At 39.9% G+C, this 22,481-nt stretch overlaps 1 protein-coding gene across 2 annotated transcripts in view; it reads right to left on the bottom strand.

The window, feature by feature from the left end:
• Nucleotides 1-22,481, bottom strand: part of LOC127417061 (endosome/lysosome-associated apoptosis and autophagy regulator family member 2-like) — a 38,657-nt gene that overhangs the window by 6,768 nt on the left and 9,408 nt on the right. For both annotated transcript variants that reach the window (XM_051656759.1, XM_051656760.1), the window contains exons 2-19: nt 21,071-21,191; nt 20,210-20,399; nt 19,719-19,866; nt 18,839-18,928; nt 18,331-18,436; nt 18,053-18,205; nt 15,994-16,082; nt 15,426-15,606; nt 15,198-15,326; nt 14,760-14,850; nt 14,240-14,342; nt 9,398-9,535; nt 8,830-9,093; nt 6,960-7,133; nt 6,690-6,873; nt 5,137-5,233; nt 4,895-4,996; nt 946-1,072 (exon numbers count right to left, since the gene is read on the bottom strand). In XM_051656759.1, the coding sequence (XP_051512719.1) occupies nt 946-1,072; nt 4,895-4,996; nt 5,137-5,233; nt 6,690-6,873; nt 6,960-7,133; nt 8,830-9,093; nt 9,398-9,535; nt 14,240-14,342; nt 14,760-14,850; nt 15,198-15,326; nt 15,426-15,606; nt 15,994-16,082; nt 18,053-18,205; nt 18,331-18,436; nt 18,839-18,928; nt 19,719-19,866; nt 20,210-20,399; nt 21,071-21,191 (2,487 nt within the window). The remainder of the gene's footprint in view (nt 1-945; nt 1,073-4,894; nt 4,997-5,136; nt 5,234-6,689; nt 6,874-6,959; nt 7,134-8,829; nt 9,094-9,397; nt 9,536-14,239; nt 14,343-14,759; nt 14,851-15,197; nt 15,327-15,425; nt 15,607-15,993; nt 16,083-18,052; nt 18,206-18,330; nt 18,437-18,838; nt 18,929-19,718; nt 19,867-20,209; nt 20,400-21,070; nt 21,192-22,481) is intronic.

Below are 22,481 nucleotides of genomic sequence, written 5' to 3'. Positions count from 1 at the left end.
CTGGGGCCACAGCTTGCGAGGGGAAGGACGGCCTGACATCCTGGCCCGTCAGCGGCAACACATGCTCCAATCCTGTGTCACATCTAATTCACACCGGGGGCCCGGGGTGTGGGTCCGGCGGTGGATCAAACTCGGCCGGTACCCTCCCCGCTCCATTACTGGACCTGCGAGGATGCCAGTGTTTGCACACGCTGGCTGCATCTCAAACCAAAGGTAGCTGTCTTGTTGCATCGCTGCCCTATCAATCAGTGACTCAACAGACAGCGTTTGCATACGAAGGCACCTCCAGAAACTGGTTTTGGACAGGCTACTGAGGCAGCATAACGTCACATCATTGCTAGGATACAAGCAACTGATTATCGCCATATGGTGTCCACCAAAAGTAACGCGTCTGCTTCATTCATCCAACCGAACCACATTGGTCTAATAATCTAGAGCAAAATCAAGAGAATTTTGGCAATAATAAACTGTATATTTAATTACAATACTACTTTCTCGCTAGAAATGGAAAAAAAGTTAATAAAAACTTACATTTATACACAAATTGGCTATCAACTGATAAATCTGAAGTGCATTTTTTTTTCTTCAGCTCAACCGTTGTGGAACCGCACGCACAGGATTGTGGGATTTCACAGGCAGCAATGGATACATCTATGCAGCCTTCATAAATCGATCAGATGAAGGTATCTCAGTAGACAGGATGTGACATGAACATTGGATTCGGAAGTGCTTGTTCCCTTCCTACCTCTGTATACAGCCTCCGGAGGCACCATACACCACCCTGGACTTGCACAAACATTCATGAAGGTCCAAGCTGGTCTATTCAGCATGGTCAGAACAGTCCTTTGAAATATAACCCTTTAAAAACTATTTTTAACATTATGGAACACGTTTATTAAAGAAATATAGTGGAGAATAGCAATAGAACTAGTGAAACTGCAGTACCTGCACTCCTCCTTTACAGGCTCCTTCTATGGCGTGGTAGTGAGCATCAGTACAGCGTGGACAGGCACTGGAGCTCTCCCACAGGAAGTAGAATGTGCAGCCATCACATGTCCCTGCTGGACACTCACTGACACAAACAGGGAAAGTTAGTCCAAAGCAAACCACCACTGAGCACACTGTAGAAGCAAAAATGTCACGAGCTACTGAAAAAGTACCAGTGTGGACGTGGCTTTAGAGCTTGTTTTATTACCGTTTTGTTATGCATTCACTGCATTTTTTAAATATACACAGAATAAAAGGAAGAGCTCACAGATAAGTTCTCTGCATGAACTCTCAAGGGCCATTGAAAAATTTGACCGTGCACCGCGTGTCCCTGTTATTTCAGTGTCCCATGATGGAGTGCCTGTTTTTGTATGCCGTATAGAAAAAAGGAACATCAAAGTGCGTCCCGAAACACCTACATTCTGTTCTATGCGTTGGGGGCCGTTCACACCAAATGCGCTAGATGGACGTCTTTGACCGCTGTGCCACGTCTCGCACAGGAGCACCACGTTTTGTTTAGAAGCTGTGTCAAGTTAAAAAGAACTTGACATGTTAAAAATGTGTTCGAGGCACATGCATTTTATTACACGTGTTGGAGGTCATTTACACCAAACAAATTTTTGCGTCAGACAGACGTTTTTTTAAACTGTTTTGTTTTTATCCCCTTATCTCCTAAGTTTAGAATGTCCAATTCCCACTACTTAATAGGTCCTCGTGGTGGTGCAGTTACTCACCTCAATCCGGGTGGTGGAGGACAAGTCTCAGTTGTCTCCGCTTCTGAGACCGTCAATCCGCGCATCTTATCACGTGGCTCATTGTGCATGACACCGGAGACCCACAGCATGTGGAGGCTCATGCTACTCTCCGCGATCCACGCACCAATTACCACGCGCCCCATTGAGAGCGAGAACCACTAATCACGACCACGAGGAGGTTACCCCATGTGACTCTACCCTCCCTAGCAACTGGGCCAATTTGGTTGCTTAGGAGACCTGGCTGGAGTCACTCAGCACACCCTGAATTCGAACTCACGACCCCAGGGGTAATAGTCAGCGTCAATACTCGCTGAGCTACCCAGGCCCCCCTGTCAATGGGCAATGTAAAACTAGTTTAACGTTTTTAACCGTTGTGCCCCTGTTTTTTTAGTGTCTCGCACAGAAGCACCTGATTTCATATGGCATGTCAGGTATAAAAATAAAAAAAAAGAACGTCACCTTTTGAAAGTGCATCCCAAACCTGTTGTTTTTTTTAGTTCACACTGAATGATAATTTTTGTGTCCATCCGCTCTGATTTGTACACAACGCTAGATGGACATCTTTGATCGTTGCGTTCAGGAGCCTTGCTAGACTTCAGTGACATCCGGGGCTTAGCCACAGGCCGTATTATAATATAAAAATAAGAAGAATCCTTCCTTCCATGACTTAAAAAATGACCACACTACCCGTCAAATAATAATTATATTAAGTGCAACACTGACACCGGTTCAGAACTTAATGAGCAAACGTCAGGCGCACAATAAACAAATCAAACACGTTTTAATTTACATTGTGGATGACCAAAGTGAGAATCACAACTTGTCAGCTCATTGTTCATAGTGCAGAAACTAACACTAACGATAAAATCAAAGACATTTAACAACTTAAATTTGCAATTGTCATTAATAATAATATCTTGAGAATAAAGTAAAAATGACAAGAAAAAAGTCGAAGCATTACAAGATTAAAGTCGTAATATTTTGAGTATTAATCGAAAGGAAAGTAACATCAAAGCGATGTGGTGGACAACAGCAAAGTGGAGCATCTGGGTCTTTACATACAACACCACTAACCAGGGTGATACTGTAACTTGGCTACGCAACCGAGCTGAATTTGTGGGAATTTAAAAAGAACGTTAAAATGTTAAAAATGTGTCGAGGCACCTATGTTCTGTTACATGCTTTGGGGCCCATTCACACCAAATGCATTTTTGCATCAATCAGTGCTGGTTATTGTTCTCTATGTAAACATATGCTAGACCGGCGTCTATGACCGTTGCGCCACATCTCGCTGTTATTTCAGCATCTCACACCGGAGCATTTTTTTTTTATAAGTTGCATGTTAAAAAAATAACTTGCATCTGGAGACACCTGCGTTCTGTTCTATTCTATTTGTGCTGTTATGTCTAGCCTTTTTTAGCGCAATAACCCATTCGGTCTGAACAGCCCCTAAATGCAGTCTTCTGCAATTTCAGCAACTATATATTTTTTAATCATAAATTAAAAAAAGGAGTAAACCTCACACTTGGGAGTAAAAGAGAACACACACACACACACACACACACACACACACGTTTACTTTACTAAATGAGGACAAACCATAGATTTACTCAAAAAAATTAACTTCAATATTGTCCATTTTACTCAATTCATGTAACCAGGGGAACTTGTATTTTAGTTGATTCAACTAGTTAAAGTTTAGTTGATTCAACTAAAAAAAAAAAAAAGTGTCTTGTCAACTGCTGTGCTAACCATAGCATAGTGACCAAGTTGCACTCGGCAGTGCTTCATTTAGCACCCATTTCCTGTTACTATCCAGCATATGACTAAAGAGTTTAATTTGAGCTATTTTGACATATTAAATGTTGTTGGGTTTACCTGATTCAGTTAAGTTCTCTCTACTTGAGGTATTTAAATTGGAATTACATGGTAATTGTAATTTAAGAAAACTCATTTTAAACATGTGGAACCACTGTCCATGACTGAATCAAGTTCAGCCAAAGAGTAATTATCCTGATATAAAGCAAATCATAATTACTATAAGCCCTAACAGAATATTTTTGTTTGTTTTTAGTAAAAAAAAGAAAACTAAAGAACAATTATATATAGGAATCGTTTTAAGAAGGAGGACGTTCACGCATGTTCCTGAAGGTAAGCTCTGTCGGATTTAGCTAGCTTCTGGGGACTAATTTGTCCCCAAATCACAGCTCAAACACAAAAACATAAATGAAAGATAAATAAAACTAATAAAAATGACGACAGTGTCCCAGCAGTGAATCGATCTGATATGAAATGGGAGATGCCCTGAGCCAAATTTAGTCTGCATTAAAGACATTGTGTGTGTGAGTGTGTGTGTGTGTGTTTGTAAGTGAGTGAGAGTAATGGCGTGAGTGAGTGAGAGTGATTGAGTGAGAGAGTGAGTGTGTGTGCGCGTGTGAATGAGTGAGAGTGAGTGAATGATGGAGTGAGTGTGTGAGTAATGGCGTGAGTGAGTAAGTGTGTGAGTGTGTGTGTGTGAGAGTGAGTGTGTGTGTGTGTGTGTGAGTGAGTAAAGGCCTGAGTGAGTAAGTGTGTGAGTGTGTGTGTGTGAGAGTGAGTGTGTGTGAGTGAGTAAAGGCGTGAGTGAGTGATGGAGTGAATGAGCGTGTGTATGAGCAAGAGTTTGTGTGTGAGTGAGTGAGTAATTGTGTGAGCGAGTGTGTGTGTGAGAGAGAGAGTGAGTGAGTTTGTGTGCGAGTGTGTGTGTGTGTGTGTGTGTGTGTGTGAGAGAGAGAGAGAGAGAGAGAGAGAGTGAGTTTGTGTGCGAGTGTGTGTGTGAGAGAGAGTGAGTGTGTGTGTGTGTGTGTGTGTGAGAGAGAGTGAGTGAGCTTGTGTGCGAGTGTGTGTGTGTGTGTGTGTGTGTGTGTGTGAGAGAGAGAGTGAGTGAGTGAGCTTGTGTGCGAGTGTGTGTGTGTGTGTGTGTGTGAGAGAGAGGGTGAGTGAGTGAGTGAGCTTGTGTGCAAGTGTGTGTGTGTGTGTGTGTGTGTGTGTGAGAGAGAGAGAGTGAGTGAGCGAGCGAGCGAGCGAGCTTGTGTGTGTGTGTGTGTGTGTGTGTGTGTGTGTGTGTGTGTGAGAGAGAGAGAGTGAGTTTGTGTGCGAGTGTGTGTGAGTACCTGGGTACAGATATGTCTCCCCTCGCAGTTTTTTCAGGATTACAGCGCAGTGAAACCACTGCATTTCTACCTCTCGGACATGAGGTTGTGACCTGAGGAGAACTTCACAAATAAAACATGCCATTAAACACACAGCCGAAAACAAACCTCACACCATATTATGAAACCCCTAAAACTAAAGCCCCAGATAGCCGTCTATGAGAGGCAATTTGAGTTTGATGAAGGAATCTCTCTGCAGATACCGATAGAAGAAGTGAATGTCTGGAATTCTCTCGGATGGAGATGGAAAGAGTTCTGGTCTGGTGGTTATTCCGTTGAGTGATTTCTCCACTGTTGCTCCTACGGCACAAACACACGCATACAGCCCGTCTCAGAGGACACATTGGAGTGACAACACAGTGCTGTCAATATTAATGTGACATTTAATGCGATTAATCTTGAATCTGTGTTTTGCAATGCACTTGCAGTGACATTTCAGTTACCAAATACTTGTTGTAATACAACTTAATGTAGTGCATTTAGTTAGTAAAGAAAACAAGGTAATTGGTAACGTGATTAAATTGTATTTAAAATTAAATTAGCCATAAGAAAGTCTTTATTCTCCACTATTTATTTATAAAGGGGAGTCTTTTAAAGATTTAATTAATCTTACAAGTAAAACGTAAGCATTACAAATTATTTGTCTAATTCTGTAATCAGATAACTTCATCTGAAGTTTTTCTGCTAAACAAATTCAAATGAATGTCTCTTCTGATGTCCATCCACGCCCTTCAGCGGTCACGGACATAAATATGAACATACTGTAATTCATGTCTTCAATGTTTTCTTCACAAATAATATTATCTTGAAATGTGTAACCCAAGTAATGTACTTAAAAGGTAATTAACCTTATTAAAAGTCAATAACTGTAATCTCATCGCACGAATTTAAAATGTAATGTGTTAGGATACTTTTTTACTTTTTAAAAGTAATTAGATTACAGTAACTATTTACATTGCAATCAGACAAGTAACCAAAGTATGCAGTGCTGGGTAGATTTCTTCTGAATTGTAATCCGGTACGAATTACAAATTACATGACTAAAATATATTGGATCACATGTTTAAAGTAATCTAATCTGATTGCTTTTGGATTACTTTTGGATTACTTCCGACCTACTTTTTTTATGTCACATGAATTTGATTAGGATAAGCTTTTACCAATGTTGTTGCACCATTTGTATCAATTTTGACAATGTTGCTTAAATGCAATAAAACGTACTTAATTGAATTTGTGCGTTTTACTTGTTTTTGGGCTGTTTCTGAGTAAATTAAAAAAAGGCACTTAAAATGTTTTTACTCTGGCAATTTTGGCATTACAAACACCATCCATGTGTGGTATCAGATCAGAACGGTTATATTTGTGAATTAATGTCATAAGAGTCTCAAAAGTTGTCAAAGCGCAAAGTACAAAAGCAATTCACGAAACTAAAACCAACTTTAACGGACTACTGCAATTGGTTCGGCAATACCCCCCGAATTTACCGAACGTATATCAACTGTAGTCTTGTTTGCCTTTGCCTGATTAATATGCAATCATGTAATCCATAAAAAGTAACTGTAATCTGATTATGAGTATTTTAAAATGTAATTTAATCTAATTACAAGTTCTTGGTTTTGTAATCTGATTACATAATCCAAATTACATGTAATCCATTACTACCCAGCACTGAAAATATGGTTCGTAAATAACAGTTGCTATGAATACATTCTCTAGTTTTCTTTTTGATATGAAATCGTCTCTCACACAAACACACCTTGAAATGTGTCTGCCAGGCTAATGGACTGAGAAGAGAGGGCTGTTTTTAAGCCCCGGCCATCTGAAGGGATAACTGTTGATTGACAGATAAAAGCCTCCACTGAAGTGCCCAGCTGACCACCATCAACATCCTCACTGGACAGATCTGTGACGTTATCTCTGCAGACTGCTGCCTTGCGACCCTGAAAAAGACCCAGAGAGGGATAAATAACATTCTGCATTCATATTCCATTCAGGTGTGTGTGTGTGTGTGTGTGTGTGTGTGTACCTCTGCTCCACACAGGCTGATATTGAATAGGTGGTAGTACATTGTGCCTTTTGCAGTGAAGCTCGGCCCATTCATGATGGACCTGGCGGAGGACAGAGCGCTGAAGTCGTACCGAAGAGTCCGATTCTGGTCAATGTATGTGAATGAACAGTCACTAAAACACACATTGTGCTCCTGTCAGAAAAATCAAGAAAGAACTCATTGAAATACTCCAGTCATAGTGTGTTGCTGATTTCCCTAAAAGAGCTGAACATCGGCAAAATTAACCGGTTTACTAACGGGTTAATTACCTCACTCAAACACATCCTGTGTATGCGAGATTAATCAGCTATATGCATAACATAAACGTAATATTGCAACTTACATCTGCAGAGATAATGAAGTAAATGATCAGGTGAACTTAAACTAAGTTCTGCGCTAGCCAGAATGCGTAACTTGCTTATTCCTTAAAAACACACTACACGCAATATCCTAAACGGACTAAACGTGCGGAGTCAATTCTAAAAGTAGCACATTTTTCAGTATATTTATTATATGCTATTATTGAATGTTTTCAGGACAGTTTGATACATGTTTCTATAATTGTAAGTAGTTTAAACATTTTTCAAATTATCTGAATAGTTACATTTGAGGGTGTTACAGTTTGATACATGTTTTTGTCATTTTGCACATTATCGTCAAATAAAAATGTTCTTTTTGTCCACTACAATTATATACCACTTTAGAGTAAAAATTACTCAAATTAATATATATGACATGATTTAATAACTACAATTAAAAGGACATTTTCATCAAAAGACCAAAATAATGAGCAGTCCCCCTGGCACAACCTTGGGTTCACTGAAAAATTAAAATTAAGTCATTGTTGTTCTAAAACTCATATGATTTTTATTTTTCTTATGTGGAATGCAAATGGAGATGTTAGGCAGAATGTGTGATATCTTTTCAAGTGGGTGTGGCGTCAAGCCTCGGAGTGGCATTTATTGGAAATAATAATAAGTGTCCAAGACAAAGGGGGAATCTGGCATCCTCGTGGTGAGACGGGGCTCTGTGAAGGGCGGAACAGTGTCTATGGAATGGCCCAGGCATGAGCTGGGTCCCGACTTCCCAGGCCCACGGCAGGTGAGAGGGGAAGGCGGCCCGGCCTCTAGCCTGTCGGCCGCGACGTGCTGCTCTCCCCCGGCGACTCTTTTAATCCATCTAGGGGTCGAGGAGCGGGTCCGATGGCGCATCCACTCGTCCAAACCCTCCCAGCTCCGGTCCTGGGAGTGCGAGGATGCCAGTGTGCACACACATGGAGATTTGAAGCCGGCTCCCCGAGAAGAGGTGTGCTCTACGTTTTAAAGACAGCGGTGATGAAGCATTATTCACATCAGGTGTGCTTCATCCACCGCTGTCAGAACGAGGCTTATTAATTATGCACCTCTTCTCACTCTCCTGCCCAAGTCCCGTCATCAGCCTGGCTGAAGGGCGGCCCTAAGAGGTGGGGCGACGATGACGAGAAGGAGGGGTGGATCATTCCATCACAAAAGATAGACAGTGATCAGGTGTTGTCAAGCTCCAAAGAGGAGGAAATAACACCATTTAAGTACTGGATACGACTTGTGCGCAACATTCCAAGTCTTCTGAAGCCATTACATAGTTTTGTATAAGAAACAGGTCAAAATAAAAAAAAAAAAAAGGGTGAATAAATGATAGAATTTTCATTTTTGGGGTAAAGTATCCCAAAAGTGTCTTGCTGAAGATTCAACCCTTATCTTCAATCACTAATTAACACCACCCCATGGAAAAAGGCTACGTCTCATTATACACATATAGGAAAAGAGAAATGGTGCTAAGAAAGACAAAAAAAATAGTAGGTGAAATATACCTTGTTGCTTTTGCTTCCCGGCCCACATGGTTGGCACGATTCTCTGCCATAGATTGGGTGTCCAGAGAGGATGGTGTCAGGCGGGCACTCTTGGCACTGGTTGGTCTCTTTATCAATGTAGTGGTCAGCGGGACAGGGCACACAGGAAGAGCCGGACTTCTGAGACTGCAGCGCGCACGTCCGGCACGCCAACGCCACCCCGTCCATGGCATTAGTGACAACAATGGAGTAGATCTTCACCATGTCGTTTACATACTGACGTACCTGATGGACAGGGAGTCACATGAGCAGTCATAAAACATATAACACGTCCTCCATAATATACAATGGCTCCTTAAGCCAGACATAAAATGTATGAATGTCATTACATTATGCGATAAAAAAACAAATATCAAACCAAGTGTTATTTATTTTAATTAAAAAATGTTAAAGTAAAATATAAATTTAATTAAATATTTAAAATTAAATGAAATTAAATGATAATGTTTAAAATAGAATTAGATGTTTAAAATCTAATTAAATATTTAAAATAAAATAAAAAGTAAATAAAATTAAATTGTTTACTTACATCTTTGGCCTGACTGGTGCGTTGGAAGGCCCAGGTCAAATCAACAGTTGAGTTTTCATTCATAATGTGTGTATAGCTCTGCCTTGTTTTACTTCCTTCCCATGATTCAACTACACCCGTGCTCCTTCTGTTCACATCCTGCAATGACAAACAAGATCAACACTTATCAATTACCTATTCCGTCATCAAACTTAAAGCATGCATCTATTTATCTTAATACCAACTACACATATAAAGAACACAGACTCATTCCAGCCAGGTCTCCTAAGCAACCAAACTGGCCCGGTTGCTAGGGAGGGTTGAGTCACATGGGGTAACCTCCTCATGGTCACTATAATGTGGTTCTCGCTCTCGGTGGGGCACGTGGCGAGTTGTGCGGTGGATGCCGCGGAGAATAGCGTGAAGCCTCCACACGCGCTACATCTCCACGGTAATGCACTCAACAAGCCACGTGATAAGATGCGTGGATTGACGTCTCAGGAGGCAACTGAGATTCATCCTCCACCACCTGGGTTGAGTCACTACGCCACCACGAGGACTTAGAATGCTTTGGGAATTGGGCACGCCAAATTGGGGCAAAAAGGGGAGAGAAAAAAGAAAGAACACAGACTCATTGCACATCTGGTAACATCAGTTTCAGGTGATCCGATCACAAGTGCACAGTGTTATATTCAGATGTAAACAAGAGTATGAATATTCTCTCATTATTTGACAACTCGCTGCCAAGGGCAATAAGGTTTGCATTTCTTCATTAACAAAATTTCAAATATTTCATATTATATATTACACACATATACACACACACACACACACACACACACACACACACACATATACAGTGCCTTGCAAAAGTATACAGACCCCTGACCAATTCTCTCATATTACCGAATTACAAACGGTACAATGAAATTTCATTCTGATGGATATTTTATTATAAAACACTGAAACTCAAAATCAATTATTATAAGGTGACATTGTTTTTATGTTGGGAAATATTTTTATGAAAAATAACAAAACTGAAATACCTTGCTTGCATAAGTATTCAACCCCCACACATTAATATTTGGTCGAGCCACCTTTTGCTGTCTTAAATTATTTTGGGGTACATATGTACCAGCTTTGCACACAGTGACAAAGTGACTTTGGCCCATTCTTCTCGGCAGATTTGCTCCAGGTTGTTCAGGTTGGTTGGGTGATGCTTGTGGACTGCAATTTTCAAATAGTGCCACAGATTCTCAATAGTATTGAGATCAGGACTTTGACTGGACCACTGTAGGACATTTATCATTTTGTTCTTGAGCCACTCCGATGTTGCTTTGGCCTTGTGCTTGGGATCATTGTCATGCAGAAAGGTGAATTTCCTCCCAAGCTTCAGTTTTTTAGCGGACTGAAGCAGGTTCTCTTGCAGTATTTCCCTATATTTTGCTCCATACATTCTTCCTTTAATTCTAACAAGATGCCCAGTCCCCGCTGATGAGAAGCATCCCCAGAGCATGATGCTGCCACCATCATACTTCACTGTAGGGATGGTGTGTTTTGAGGCATAGGACGTCTTAGGTTTACGCCACACATAGCGCTTTGAGTTTTGGCCAAAAAGCTCTATCTTGGTCTCATCTGACCACAAAACCTTCTCCCACATCGCAGCTGGGTTGTGCTTTCAGATGGTAACAGCTTCTTTCTTGCCACCCTCCCATACAGGCCAGCGTTATGCAGTGCTCTTGATATGGTTGACTGGTGCACCATTACTCCACTCCCCGCCACTGAACTCTGTAGCTCCTTCAAAGTGATTGTTGGCTCTCTGTGGCTTCTCTCACAAGTCTCCTTTTTGTTAGAGCGCTGAGTTTTGAGGTCTTTTCTTGGCAGTGCCTGGGTGGTGTGGTGCAGCTTCCACTTCCTGATTATTGATCCAACTGTGCTCATTGGGATATCCAAACATTTGGATATTATTTTGTACCCTTTCCCTAATCTATGCATTTTATTACTTTAACTTCTGTGGAATGCTCTTTGGTCTTCATTTACCTTCAGATTCACAGCCTGACCAACGATCCTTCAACAATGGGTTATCCAGAAAATGTGATTGCAACTTTAATGATTCACAGATGGATGCCAATGGTAAAGTAATTGTGTCCTCGTTAGGGCAATTTCTTTCATCGGTGTAACCTGGCAGCTTCCACAGCACAGGAGTTGAATACTTATGCAAGCAAGATATTTCAGTTTTGTTTGTTTTTTTTATATTTCCCAACATAAAACCAATGTCACCTTAAAATAATTGACTTTGAGTTTTGATAATTGGTCAGGGGTCTGAAAACTTTTGCAATACTTATACAGTGCATCCGGAAAGTATTCACAGCGCTTCACTTTTTCCACATTTTGTTATGTTACAGCCTTATTCCAAAATGGATTAAATTCATCAAAATTCTACAAACAATACCCCATAATGACAACGTGAAAGAAGTTTGTTTGAAATCTTTGCAAACTTATTAAAAATGAAAAAAAAAAATAAAAATAAAAAAAAATTCACATGTACATAAGTATTCACAGCCTTTGTTCAATACTTTGTTGAAGCTCCTTTGGCACCAATTACAGCCTCAAGTCTTTTTGAGTATGTTGCTACAAGCTTGTCACACCTATTTTTGGGCAGTTTCTCCCATTCTTCTTTGCAGGACCTCTCAAGCTCCATCAGGTTGTATGGGGAGCGTCGGTGCACAGCCATTTTCAGATCTCTCCAGAGATGTTCAATCGGGTTCAAGTCTGGGCTCTGGCTGGGCCACTCAAGGACATTCACAGAGTTGTCCCGGAGCCACTCCTTTGTTATCTTGGCTGTGTGCTTAGGGTCGTTGTCCTGTTGGAAGATGAACCTTCGCCCCAGTCTGAGGTCCAGAGCGCTCTGGAGCAGGTTTTCATCAAGGATGTCTCTGTACTTTGCTGCATTCATCTTTCCCTCGATCCTGACTAGTCTCCCAGTTCCTGTGGCTGAAAAACATCCCCACAGCATGATGCTGCCACCACCATGCTTCACTGTAGGGATGGTATTGGCCAGGTGATGAGCAGTGCCTGGTTTCCTCCAGACATGACGCTTGCCATTCAGGCCAAAGAGTTCAATCTTTGTTTCTCATGGTCTGAGAGTCCTTCAGGTGCCTTTTGGCAAACTCCAGGCGGGCTGTCACGTGCCTTTTACTGAGGAGTGGCTTCCGTCTGGCCACTCTACCATACAGGCCTGATTGGTGGAGTGCTGCAGAGATGGTTGTTCTTCTGGAAGGTTCTCCTCACTCCACAGAGAAACGCTGGAGCTCTGTCAGAGTGACCATCAGGTTCTTGGTCACCTCCCTGACTAAGGCCCTTCTCCCCCGATCGCTCAGTCCTGGTGGTCCCAAACTCCTTCCATTTACGGATGATGGAGGCCACTGTGCTCACTGGGACCTTCAATGCTGCAGACATTTTTCTGTACCCTTCCCCAGGTCTGTGCCTCAATACAATCCTGTCTCGGAGGTCTACAGACAATTCCTTGGACTTCATGGCTTGGTTTGTGCTCTGACATGCACTGTTAACTGTGGGACCTTATATAGACAGGTGTGTGCCTTTCCAAATCATGTCCAATCAACTGAATTTACCACAGGTGGACTCCAATCAAGTTGTAGAAACATCTCAAGGATGCTCAGTGGAAACAGGATGCACCTGAGCTCAATTTTGAGTGTCATGGCAAAGGCTGTGAATACTTATGTGCATGTGATTTTTTTCGTTTTTTATTTTTAATAAATTTGCAAAGATTTCAAACAAACTTGTTTCACGTTGTCATTATGGGGTATTGTTTGTAGAATTTTAAGGAAAATAATGAATTTAATCCATTTTGGAATAAGGCTGTAACATAACAAAATGTGGAAAAAGTGAAGCGCTGTGAATACTTTCCGGATGCACTGTATATTTTATATACACACATCTATATTTTTTTTTATTATTTTGCGAGCATGTACAGTAATTTCTGTTCTATTCTCCCTGCAAAAAGTCTTCATTTCATTCCACTGGATGGCATTAAGTACTAGGAAAAAAATTTTTTTTCTCTATTACCTTCCATCACAATATACAGATCTGAAATGTAGGTGGCGCTCTAACGCAGCTGAGCACACACACGTCTCACGCTCGTCCATAGACATTAAGTGTATAATCAGAGCGCATAGACCTTCCTCGATGTTTCATTGAATATCTCGGCTTCTCAGTTGTCTAGAAGCTCAATTTTGATGTCGTTAGAAAGCTGAGATACTCACGTTTCATCAATAGATGAGAACATATTTTGCAGATGATTTATCATGCTTTTTCTACTGGACTACATATTTTACACTAAGCTTCTAAAACACAACATTGGAATATTTACCCAAACAAGCTCACAGACAATTAAACAATGGCTAATTTTAAAGGTGGCGCTCATTTGCGAAACGGAGGCTTTCAGGTCTTATTTTATGTATCATAAATGCAAAAGTGATGGAGTTCTGTGAAAACTACCAGGTACCACCCAGTTGAAGAGGTTAAGGAACCAAAATCGAAAATGATTCCCATCCGTAAAAGCCCATATCTACACACAGCATATCTTTACGCAAGAGTTAGTACAGGGGCTCAACTAAAATAACAAGCATTCCACTCAAAACGCCATGTTTGCTGTGACATTAAAATGTTGAAATACATTTGAAAGCATTTTTTAGAGTGACATGTTACTGCCAGGTGTAAACAACGATGAGTCATGGCTGAGCACTTGTGATTGGGTCACACGAGACTTGTAAACCAGGTATAAATGGGGCAACTGTCACATAATGATACAAGCATGCAGATGTGTACACGTCGCTAACTCACCGCCATGAAGTAGAACTCGCAGTCAGCTGAGCAGATGGTTTCAAACTCAAAAGTGATGCGGCTGTACTCGCTGCCAGACGTTGCATGCAATGACACGGGCAACCTGATACAAGAAACCATGAAGCTCGTGTCTTCACAAACGTCCCATAAGAATAAACACTTTAGGCCAGTACCTTCATAATGCAGTTTGTAATGGTAACAAAGCAGAGGGAGTCATGTATAGTGGGAAAATAAAAACCCTTCAGTGTAAAGTTTGATTTTGTTTGTTTGTTTGTTTTGTTTTTAAGAAAGCAAAAGTTATGTAATTGGTCTTCTGATTACTTTCTGATGACAATTACCAAAGTAATCTAAATAACCATTTTAAAGATGTAATTAGTCATTTGTAGTGGATTATGGGATTTTTTAGTAATTTTCCCAACACTGGTGGCAACTCAAGGCTTTAATAATGACACACAGTGAACAGAATGTATTTTGGGCAGCACTTAAATACATATCAGTGTAAAAGTGCTTGAAGACTCACTTGAATCCAGGCACTCGGAGGGTTAAAATGAGATAATCATTATCTGAACGACCCGTTCCTGAGTGAACGTGATCACCCGCCACCTCCCAACCTAAAGCACATGCACGCACACACACGTGCACACACACACAAAGTCATTATTAAGACTGCCACTTGAACATGTTAATTTATTAATAAAATAAACACATTTGTGGCCTTTTCTGAACAAATATTTATATGGCCTATTTGAATTTATTTGCAAAGAATTACAATTTCAAATCAGCACATCATGCAATTAATTTGATTAAATTTTTTTAATCCATGGACAGCCCAAACAATAGTTATTCTCCATGCTGGAAAGACAAAAATTAATTGAGCAACAGCGACATCTACCAGCGAACATTACAAACATGTACTGTAATGTTATGAGCCCTATACTGTCCTTGTGTAATCTCTCACCATTTAAACTATTGCACTTGTTATTGCCCACATTGAAGCAGGACGTCTTCATATTCGCAGGCAGCACGTTCCACCATTTGTACTCGTATCCGAGGACAGGCTCTGTGCCAGCTGGGCAAGGCTGGCATGCTGTGGATGGCATACACACATTCCATGATTACAATCATTTTACTTCAATTTATATTTACTGTATAGTTATGAGGTTAAAAGGGACCTCTTGGGAATCACCTTTAACCCCGTCAGAGAAGGTCCCAGGTGGGCAGGGAGAACAGGTAGCCTTGTCGTTGTTATAGAATCCGGGGTTACATGGAGGACATGGCTTACGCTGACCAGAAGGTGGCAGTTTTACAGCACCCAGAGCATCTTCCAAACAAATCTGAGGCTCTACCCACGTATATATGACCTGAGTCTAAAGAGAGGGAGTTTGTTTAGGTCCGTCTTATGTGTGCAGGTAGTTTATGGCAAAACTTTACATTTTACAGGAGATTGAACCATTTTTGTCTTGATGTGAAAGCAGAAATACTGTACCAGAATCAACCTATTATTGTAACCAGAGGTGTTCCTTGAAGTGTTAACTCATTTAGTTTGCCCTTTTTTTCTGATGTTTATAATGAATTAATATATTAATAGACTGTACATATTATAATACACTTTGTGTTGATTAGTGACCAGTTAAATCCATCATGGCTCTACAAGATAACACATTTAATAAATGAAAAAAGGCTGTTTTTCTAGGCAGTGGCACGGTGTTATAACATGTTGGAACTGTAAGCATTTCTAAAATGCATTTGTTCACCTTGCCCTTCTTATCACAGGTGCTGTAGGTCTGGATGTAGTCTTTCTTTGAGCATGGAGGTCTTCTCCTACACATGGCAGAACCTTCAGCTGTTAGACAGAACATCTCAAATCAAAATCAATCCATCATGCATTTACGTACACACAGACAGCATCATAAGTGTAAGCCTCACTGTGCACAGACGGTGATGCTTTTGGAAGAAAAATTGAATGCAATCAAAGCCTTTCAAAGGAGCGGAGTTATACAAATGTACAGAAGCCCAATACCACCCATTACCACCACACTGGGGGGGGGAACTGCATATTTATGAGATAAAGTAGTTATTATGAGATGGGAAGTAATAATCATGAGAAAGTATATAGTAGGTCATCATTTTGAAATACTAATATTTATGGAGCTAAAAGTCATGATTATTAAAGTCAAAGACAAATTTGAGAAGTCATAATTATGATATAAAAAGTCAAAATTATTACATAGTAATTTTAAATTATTAGATAGTGAGTCAATTTTGAAATAGTAATTTTTATGGAGCTAAAAGTCATGATTATTAGAGTCAAAGACAATTTTGAGAAGTCATAATTATAAGATAAATAGTAAAAAAAACAATTATATAGCAAGTCAATTTTGAAACAGCAATTTTTATGAGATAAGTCATGATTATTAGATTCAAAGTCATATTTTTGAGGTCACAATTATGAAAAAAATAAAAAATAAAATATATATATATATACACACACACACACACACACACACACACACACACTGTATATAGCAAGTCATAATTCAAAATTTATTTTTATCATATTAAGTCATAATTATGATATAAAAAATAAAATTATGAGATAGTAAGTCAATTATGATGTGATTAAAACTCATAATTATTCAATTAAGCCACAATTATGAGATAGTAAGTCATAATCATGAGACTAAAACGATCATAATTGAGATACTAAATCATAATTATTAAATGAAGTCACAATTACGAGATACTAAGTCATATTTACAAGATAAAAGGTCATAATTAATCAATCAATCTGAAGTCATATTTATGATATAAAAAGCCACAAGTATGATAGAAAAAGTCAAAACTATGAGATAGTAAGTCAGGGTCAAAATAAAATAATCATGAAATTAAAACTCAATCATAATTGAGATACTAAATCATAATTATAGAAAAGTCAATTAGAAGATCGTATATCATCTTATAACTGTGATAATTATTATAATATAGTCATATATTGTCATAATAGTCATAATTATGACAAAAAGTCAAACTATTTAGACAGTAAGTCACAAATGAGATACTAAATCATATTTATAAGATTCAAAGTTATATTTAAGATACAAAAAGACATGATTATAAGTGACAATTATGAGATACTTATAATCAGTCACAATTATTAGATAGTAAGTCATAATTTTGAAATAGTCATATTTATGAGAAGTATTGATTATGAGATAGATACTACAGTAAGTCATAATTATGATATAAAAAGTCAATTATAACATTGTAAGACATACTTATGAGATCAATCATAATTATCAAGTAGTATTTCATAATTATAACTTGAGAAAAACCATAATGACTTTGAATCTAATAATTATTATTTTATCTCATAAATATTAATTAGTATCTCTTAATTATGACCAAACCACTTTTTTTATGTGGCAAAAACAGGCTTCCAGATGAGAGAGAGCAGTAGGAAGTCTGAGGCTGGTATCAGTGGACAAACAAGCTCATTTATTGGACTAAAAGCATCATTTATAATGGGGACGGGTGAGACATGTTCCAACATTTACAGTTCTTGAGCAGGTGTTTCCATTTCATCCGTGTGTCTTTTGATGAGTCCTGATCCGGTGCTGGAATTTGTTCTACTCGTTGTGGCCGTTATCAGAGGCGTAAAGTGGTTACGGCAATAAACTAAATAAATAACCTTCTCTCACTTTATATCCAGTGGCTTCAACTCCATACAACTGCATCAACAAAACTACTGCAAGCACACATATATGTATACATATGCACAACTGTATACAAACATAATGCCTATGGCATACTTACAAGCATAGTGTGTTTTTGTATTGCACGGTGTACATGAGCTGGCCCCACGACCGGAGTAGGTGTCCTGTGGACAGGGCTCACAGGAGGATGAACCAGGGGTATGACTGAAAGTCCCGGGCTTGCATTGGAAACATTCTGATGTGTATGCCACACCTGTGAGAGAAAGAGAAAAATACAGGTACATACACAATATAGAGATACCTGTATATATTCATTTTATTTTTTTCTCAGTGAGGTTGGGGTCTGTGAGGTGAGGTGCAATTATAACACGTCTTCACCTTCTATCCGGATGCTCCTCAAGAACACGGGTTTGACAGCTTTAGCTCCCAGTGTTACTCTGGTAGTCCTCCAGTACAGGATGTTAGTGCCAGAATTCAGATACACCTGATCATATGTGAGAGATACAATATGAAATGTAAATATGCATACAAAAATGACTTCTGTATGAATGTTTTTAAGCATCGTATTGCCTTTGTTGTGTTTTTTCTGCTGAAAAATATAATAAAGCAGCTAAAACCAGCCTAAGCTGGTCTCCCAGCTTGGTCAGGCTGGTTTGGTTTGTGGGTACTGTTTAGCTGGCCAGGCTGGCAGACCTGCTGGCCTCCTAGCTAAACCAGTTGAGAACCAGCTTGGCCAGCTAAGACCAGCAAATCAGTTTAGGCTGCTTTTAGGCTTTTTCCAGCAGCATTAGAGCTAGTTTTCTTTGGATTTTTATGTTTTTCATATTTTGAAATTGTCATGTACACAACCATTTCCTTTAGACACAGTTGTGTTTTGGTCACTTACACTATGTGTTCCCCACTCGCCATTACTTGTCAATTTGATCCATTTTTTATTTGAATCCTGGTCCATCTCTTGACACTGGTCATTCTGAATCTGTCCCAAAGAAGTGATTATAAAAGCATCAACAATCCAACCACCACATGCAAAAAAAAAGTTGTACTTATCATAATGTTGCTAAATTCACACGGCAAAATGAGACATTTAATAAAGCCATAAGTACCAATTATCAGGGCCCAAGCCATTTAGAAAAGTGAAAAAAATGTGCAAGTTGCCAAATTTGAAAGATGGGAACAGTAATTCCATTACTAAGTACTCTAGCTACTTTGAAGGTATGGTGTTTGCATTTCTTTTCCTGTACCTGGCCGATTCTCATAAAATTTGGTATACAGCCTAATTTTGGCAACCTGTAGATGGACGCCATATTTCATAACAACACAAGTTATTAGCTATTGAAATGTAGCCATCTTGGTAGAGTTATCCATAATATATTCTTTGAATATTGAAGGACTTGACCCAAAAGGATGCATGCCAAATTCCAACCACCTCAAACGGTTGTGGAGTTATAATTGGTTTTTAATTGTAGCGCCCCCTATGGGCAGAATTGGACAAAATTTGGTACGCATCCTCAAAATGTCTTGGTATTAAAGTTCCCCAAGTTTCATTAAGCTCGGCCTTTGCATTCAGAAGATATAGGTTGATAAGTAAATTTGGGCCATGGCCCAAAAAATGCATTCACCTTTGGTGCTTCAACCCCTACAAAGATAGTGAATATACAGCAGAATTTAATTTGGTATGACACAAAGTATCCACTAACTGTATGTACTTAATCTTTCATACACATTAATGGGGTTTCCAGATCCCTTTGAAAGGGATTCAAACTCACATAGAACTCAAAGAGGATGCTGCTGTCCATATACTGATATTCGAAAGACACCGAGCCCGTTTTTTTTAAGTGCACAGTGTAGACCAGAGACACTGTACACTCATCCCTGTTGGACTCCAGATACGAACCCTGTGCAATCCACTTTGCACTAAAGACACGAGAAACACACATACAAATACAGTCAGGTCTGGTCACATGAATTGACTACAGCTTTTAGCGGCATAAAGAACTTGTTTAATGGTAATTATTTTCCATGTCTCTAGATGTGCATGCATACAAATCCATGTGTGCATACTGATTTGTTACAATAAAAAATATATATATATATTTTGAGGATGTTAATCATTAACACCTTTAAAATGTACCAAATTGAGATGGATTTGTCAGCCGATTTCTGCAATTTCCAATAAAACGTACAAAATATTATTATTTGTACACACAGCTGTCCTCTCCCTCAAAAGTCTGACCACACCCCCTATGATGTCACTCACCTGCTGCAGGCGGACGCATTCTGTCCAATAGGGGAGTTATCAGGGTTTGCGGCTAGGTTGCTGAATCCGGGCGGGATGTCGTCCCACTCATCAAAACGCAATCCACTGCCCAGGGAGTAAGTGCCAGCCGCACACTGAGTGCACTCCTGAGCAGACATCTCTAGAAACTCCCCCGCTTCACACGTGAATGCTGATGGAGAGGGAGGGGCATAAAGAGCAATAGCCAGAGTTCACACAGAAGATCAGATTCAGAGAGAAACAAATAAACAAATACTAAGAGAGCAATGCTAACTATTATACATTTTGCATCAGACAAATACACTCAGTTGTTTCCATGTCTTCACTGAATTATTGTTAGATTTGATGCATTAATACAGATTTGATGCTGCCCGGTTCTGGCCGAGGTTAAAAAAAAATAAATAAATAATTAATAAATATTTAAAATAAAATAATTTGTCCCGTGTAAGATGACGTTTAGCCCAAAAACGCCCAAGCAGTGTGTGCACGCATGCAGGAGAGAGAGATTTTGGTCTTTATCTGACTTTAGATGGCAAGATGTATTTTGTTTTTAGTCCCTGCAATTTATAGTACATGATAATACTGTATATGTTATGAGGTGTTGAAATGGTGGGTGATATTTTACGAGAGATTACTCAAAGGCCCCCCGAACACATTCTCTCTCTCCAAGAGGAAATTCCTTGGTGCTGATAATGGGTAACAAAAATGCTGTTGAAAAGGACATGCTTTGAGAATGACTTTAGTGCACAGGCAAAGCAATGCATGCAAATCCAAATGAACACAAAAACACACACTTTTCCTTTCCCACACACACACACACACACACACACAATGTAAACGTACTGCACTCGGTGCCCTGCACAGGGACTGGTAGTCCAGTACACTCTCCAGGGTTCAGAGGAATGGCCACCCTCCATCTGGATCCTGTGCTGTCACACTCAGTGTACTGATAATAGTAGTCCGCCTGCAAAAACAAACAACTCTATCTAAATTTAACGAGGACAACGTGGGTGCCTGTGTTCTGTGGGTGTGGATGTATGACGTTTGACTATAAAACATTTAAGTGGATGGATTTAATACAGAGAATTGTAAAAGCAGATCATAACAGTCCTTAAATAAATGTATGAGTCCTGCATGTGTCCTTAGGCTGTGGTGGACATACTGTTTCCCTTCCAGACACATGCCATGGCAATCATCAGCACCATACAGTAAGAGCCTCCAGTGAAAACTCAGGAAGGTGGGTTTAAAGAAACACGAGATAAATCTGTAATGTTCCAAATAGCATAATACTACACAACAAGACCAGGGACATGTATTAAAAGGATTTTCCTCAGTCGCCATTCACTTTCATTGTATTGAAACTGTCGTTTCCTAAGCTTCAAGCTAGGTTAAAGTAGTTAAACAACAGTCAAGCTACTCTTTATTAAAATAAATAAATGGTTAGCTACAATGCTACAACCTCACCAGCTGTCCTTCCTTGGACCACTTTTGGTAGGTATTAACCACTGCATACTGGGACCACCCCACAAGACCTGCCGTTTTGGAGATGCTCTGACCCAGTCGTCTAGCCGTCACAATTTGGCCCTTGCCAAAGTAGCTCAGATCCTGACAACATATGATATGAAAAAATAGGCCTGTGTAACGGGAGCCAGCTGGTAGGTAGCTGTGCAGTATGTAAACCTCACTCCCCTGGCCTCAAGAGGTGCACTAGCGACTGACGCTAGGGGTTGTAGCCTTTAGCCTCCTTGTTAGCGTGCCCGCCTCCCATGCCGGAGACCCCGGTTTGAATCCCGCTCGGAACGGGTCGAATAGGACTGGTTACAGTGGTGCCATGACCCGGATGTGAGTGAGGTTTAGGGGGGTGAGTTTAACGGGAGCCAGCTGGAAGGTAGCTGTGCAATATGTGTAAACCTCACTCCCCTGGCCTCAAGAGGCGCACTAGCGACTGATGCTGTAGCCTTTAGCCTCCTCGTTAGTGCGCTTTCCATGCCACTTGTTGAAGCAATCTGAACCCAATCTGATTGGTTTAAAGTTCCATGATGCTACAGCATTTCCGATGATGTCATCTGATCCAGGAAAGCTAACGTGTTTTTAGCCAGATAGCAAGATGCCAGATAGCCACATGCTGTGTGCACATTGTGCTTTGCTTGGGTCATCTAATTAGCTATGCATCTGGTTACTTTGTGTGTGGGCTTGTTTGAAAGATAATCACCTCTTCTAAGTAATGGTGTGTGAGATTCTATGTTCCATTTAT

Source organism: Myxocyprinus asiaticus, chromosome 26, assembly GCF_019703515.2.
Source record: "Myxocyprinus asiaticus isolate MX2 ecotype Aquarium Trade chromosome 26, UBuf_Myxa_2, whole genome shotgun sequence".
Lineage (NCBI taxonomy): Eukaryota > Metazoa > Chordata > Actinopteri > Cypriniformes > Catostomidae > Myxocyprinus > Myxocyprinus asiaticus.
This window is presented reverse-complemented; position numbering and strand designations above follow the sequence as displayed.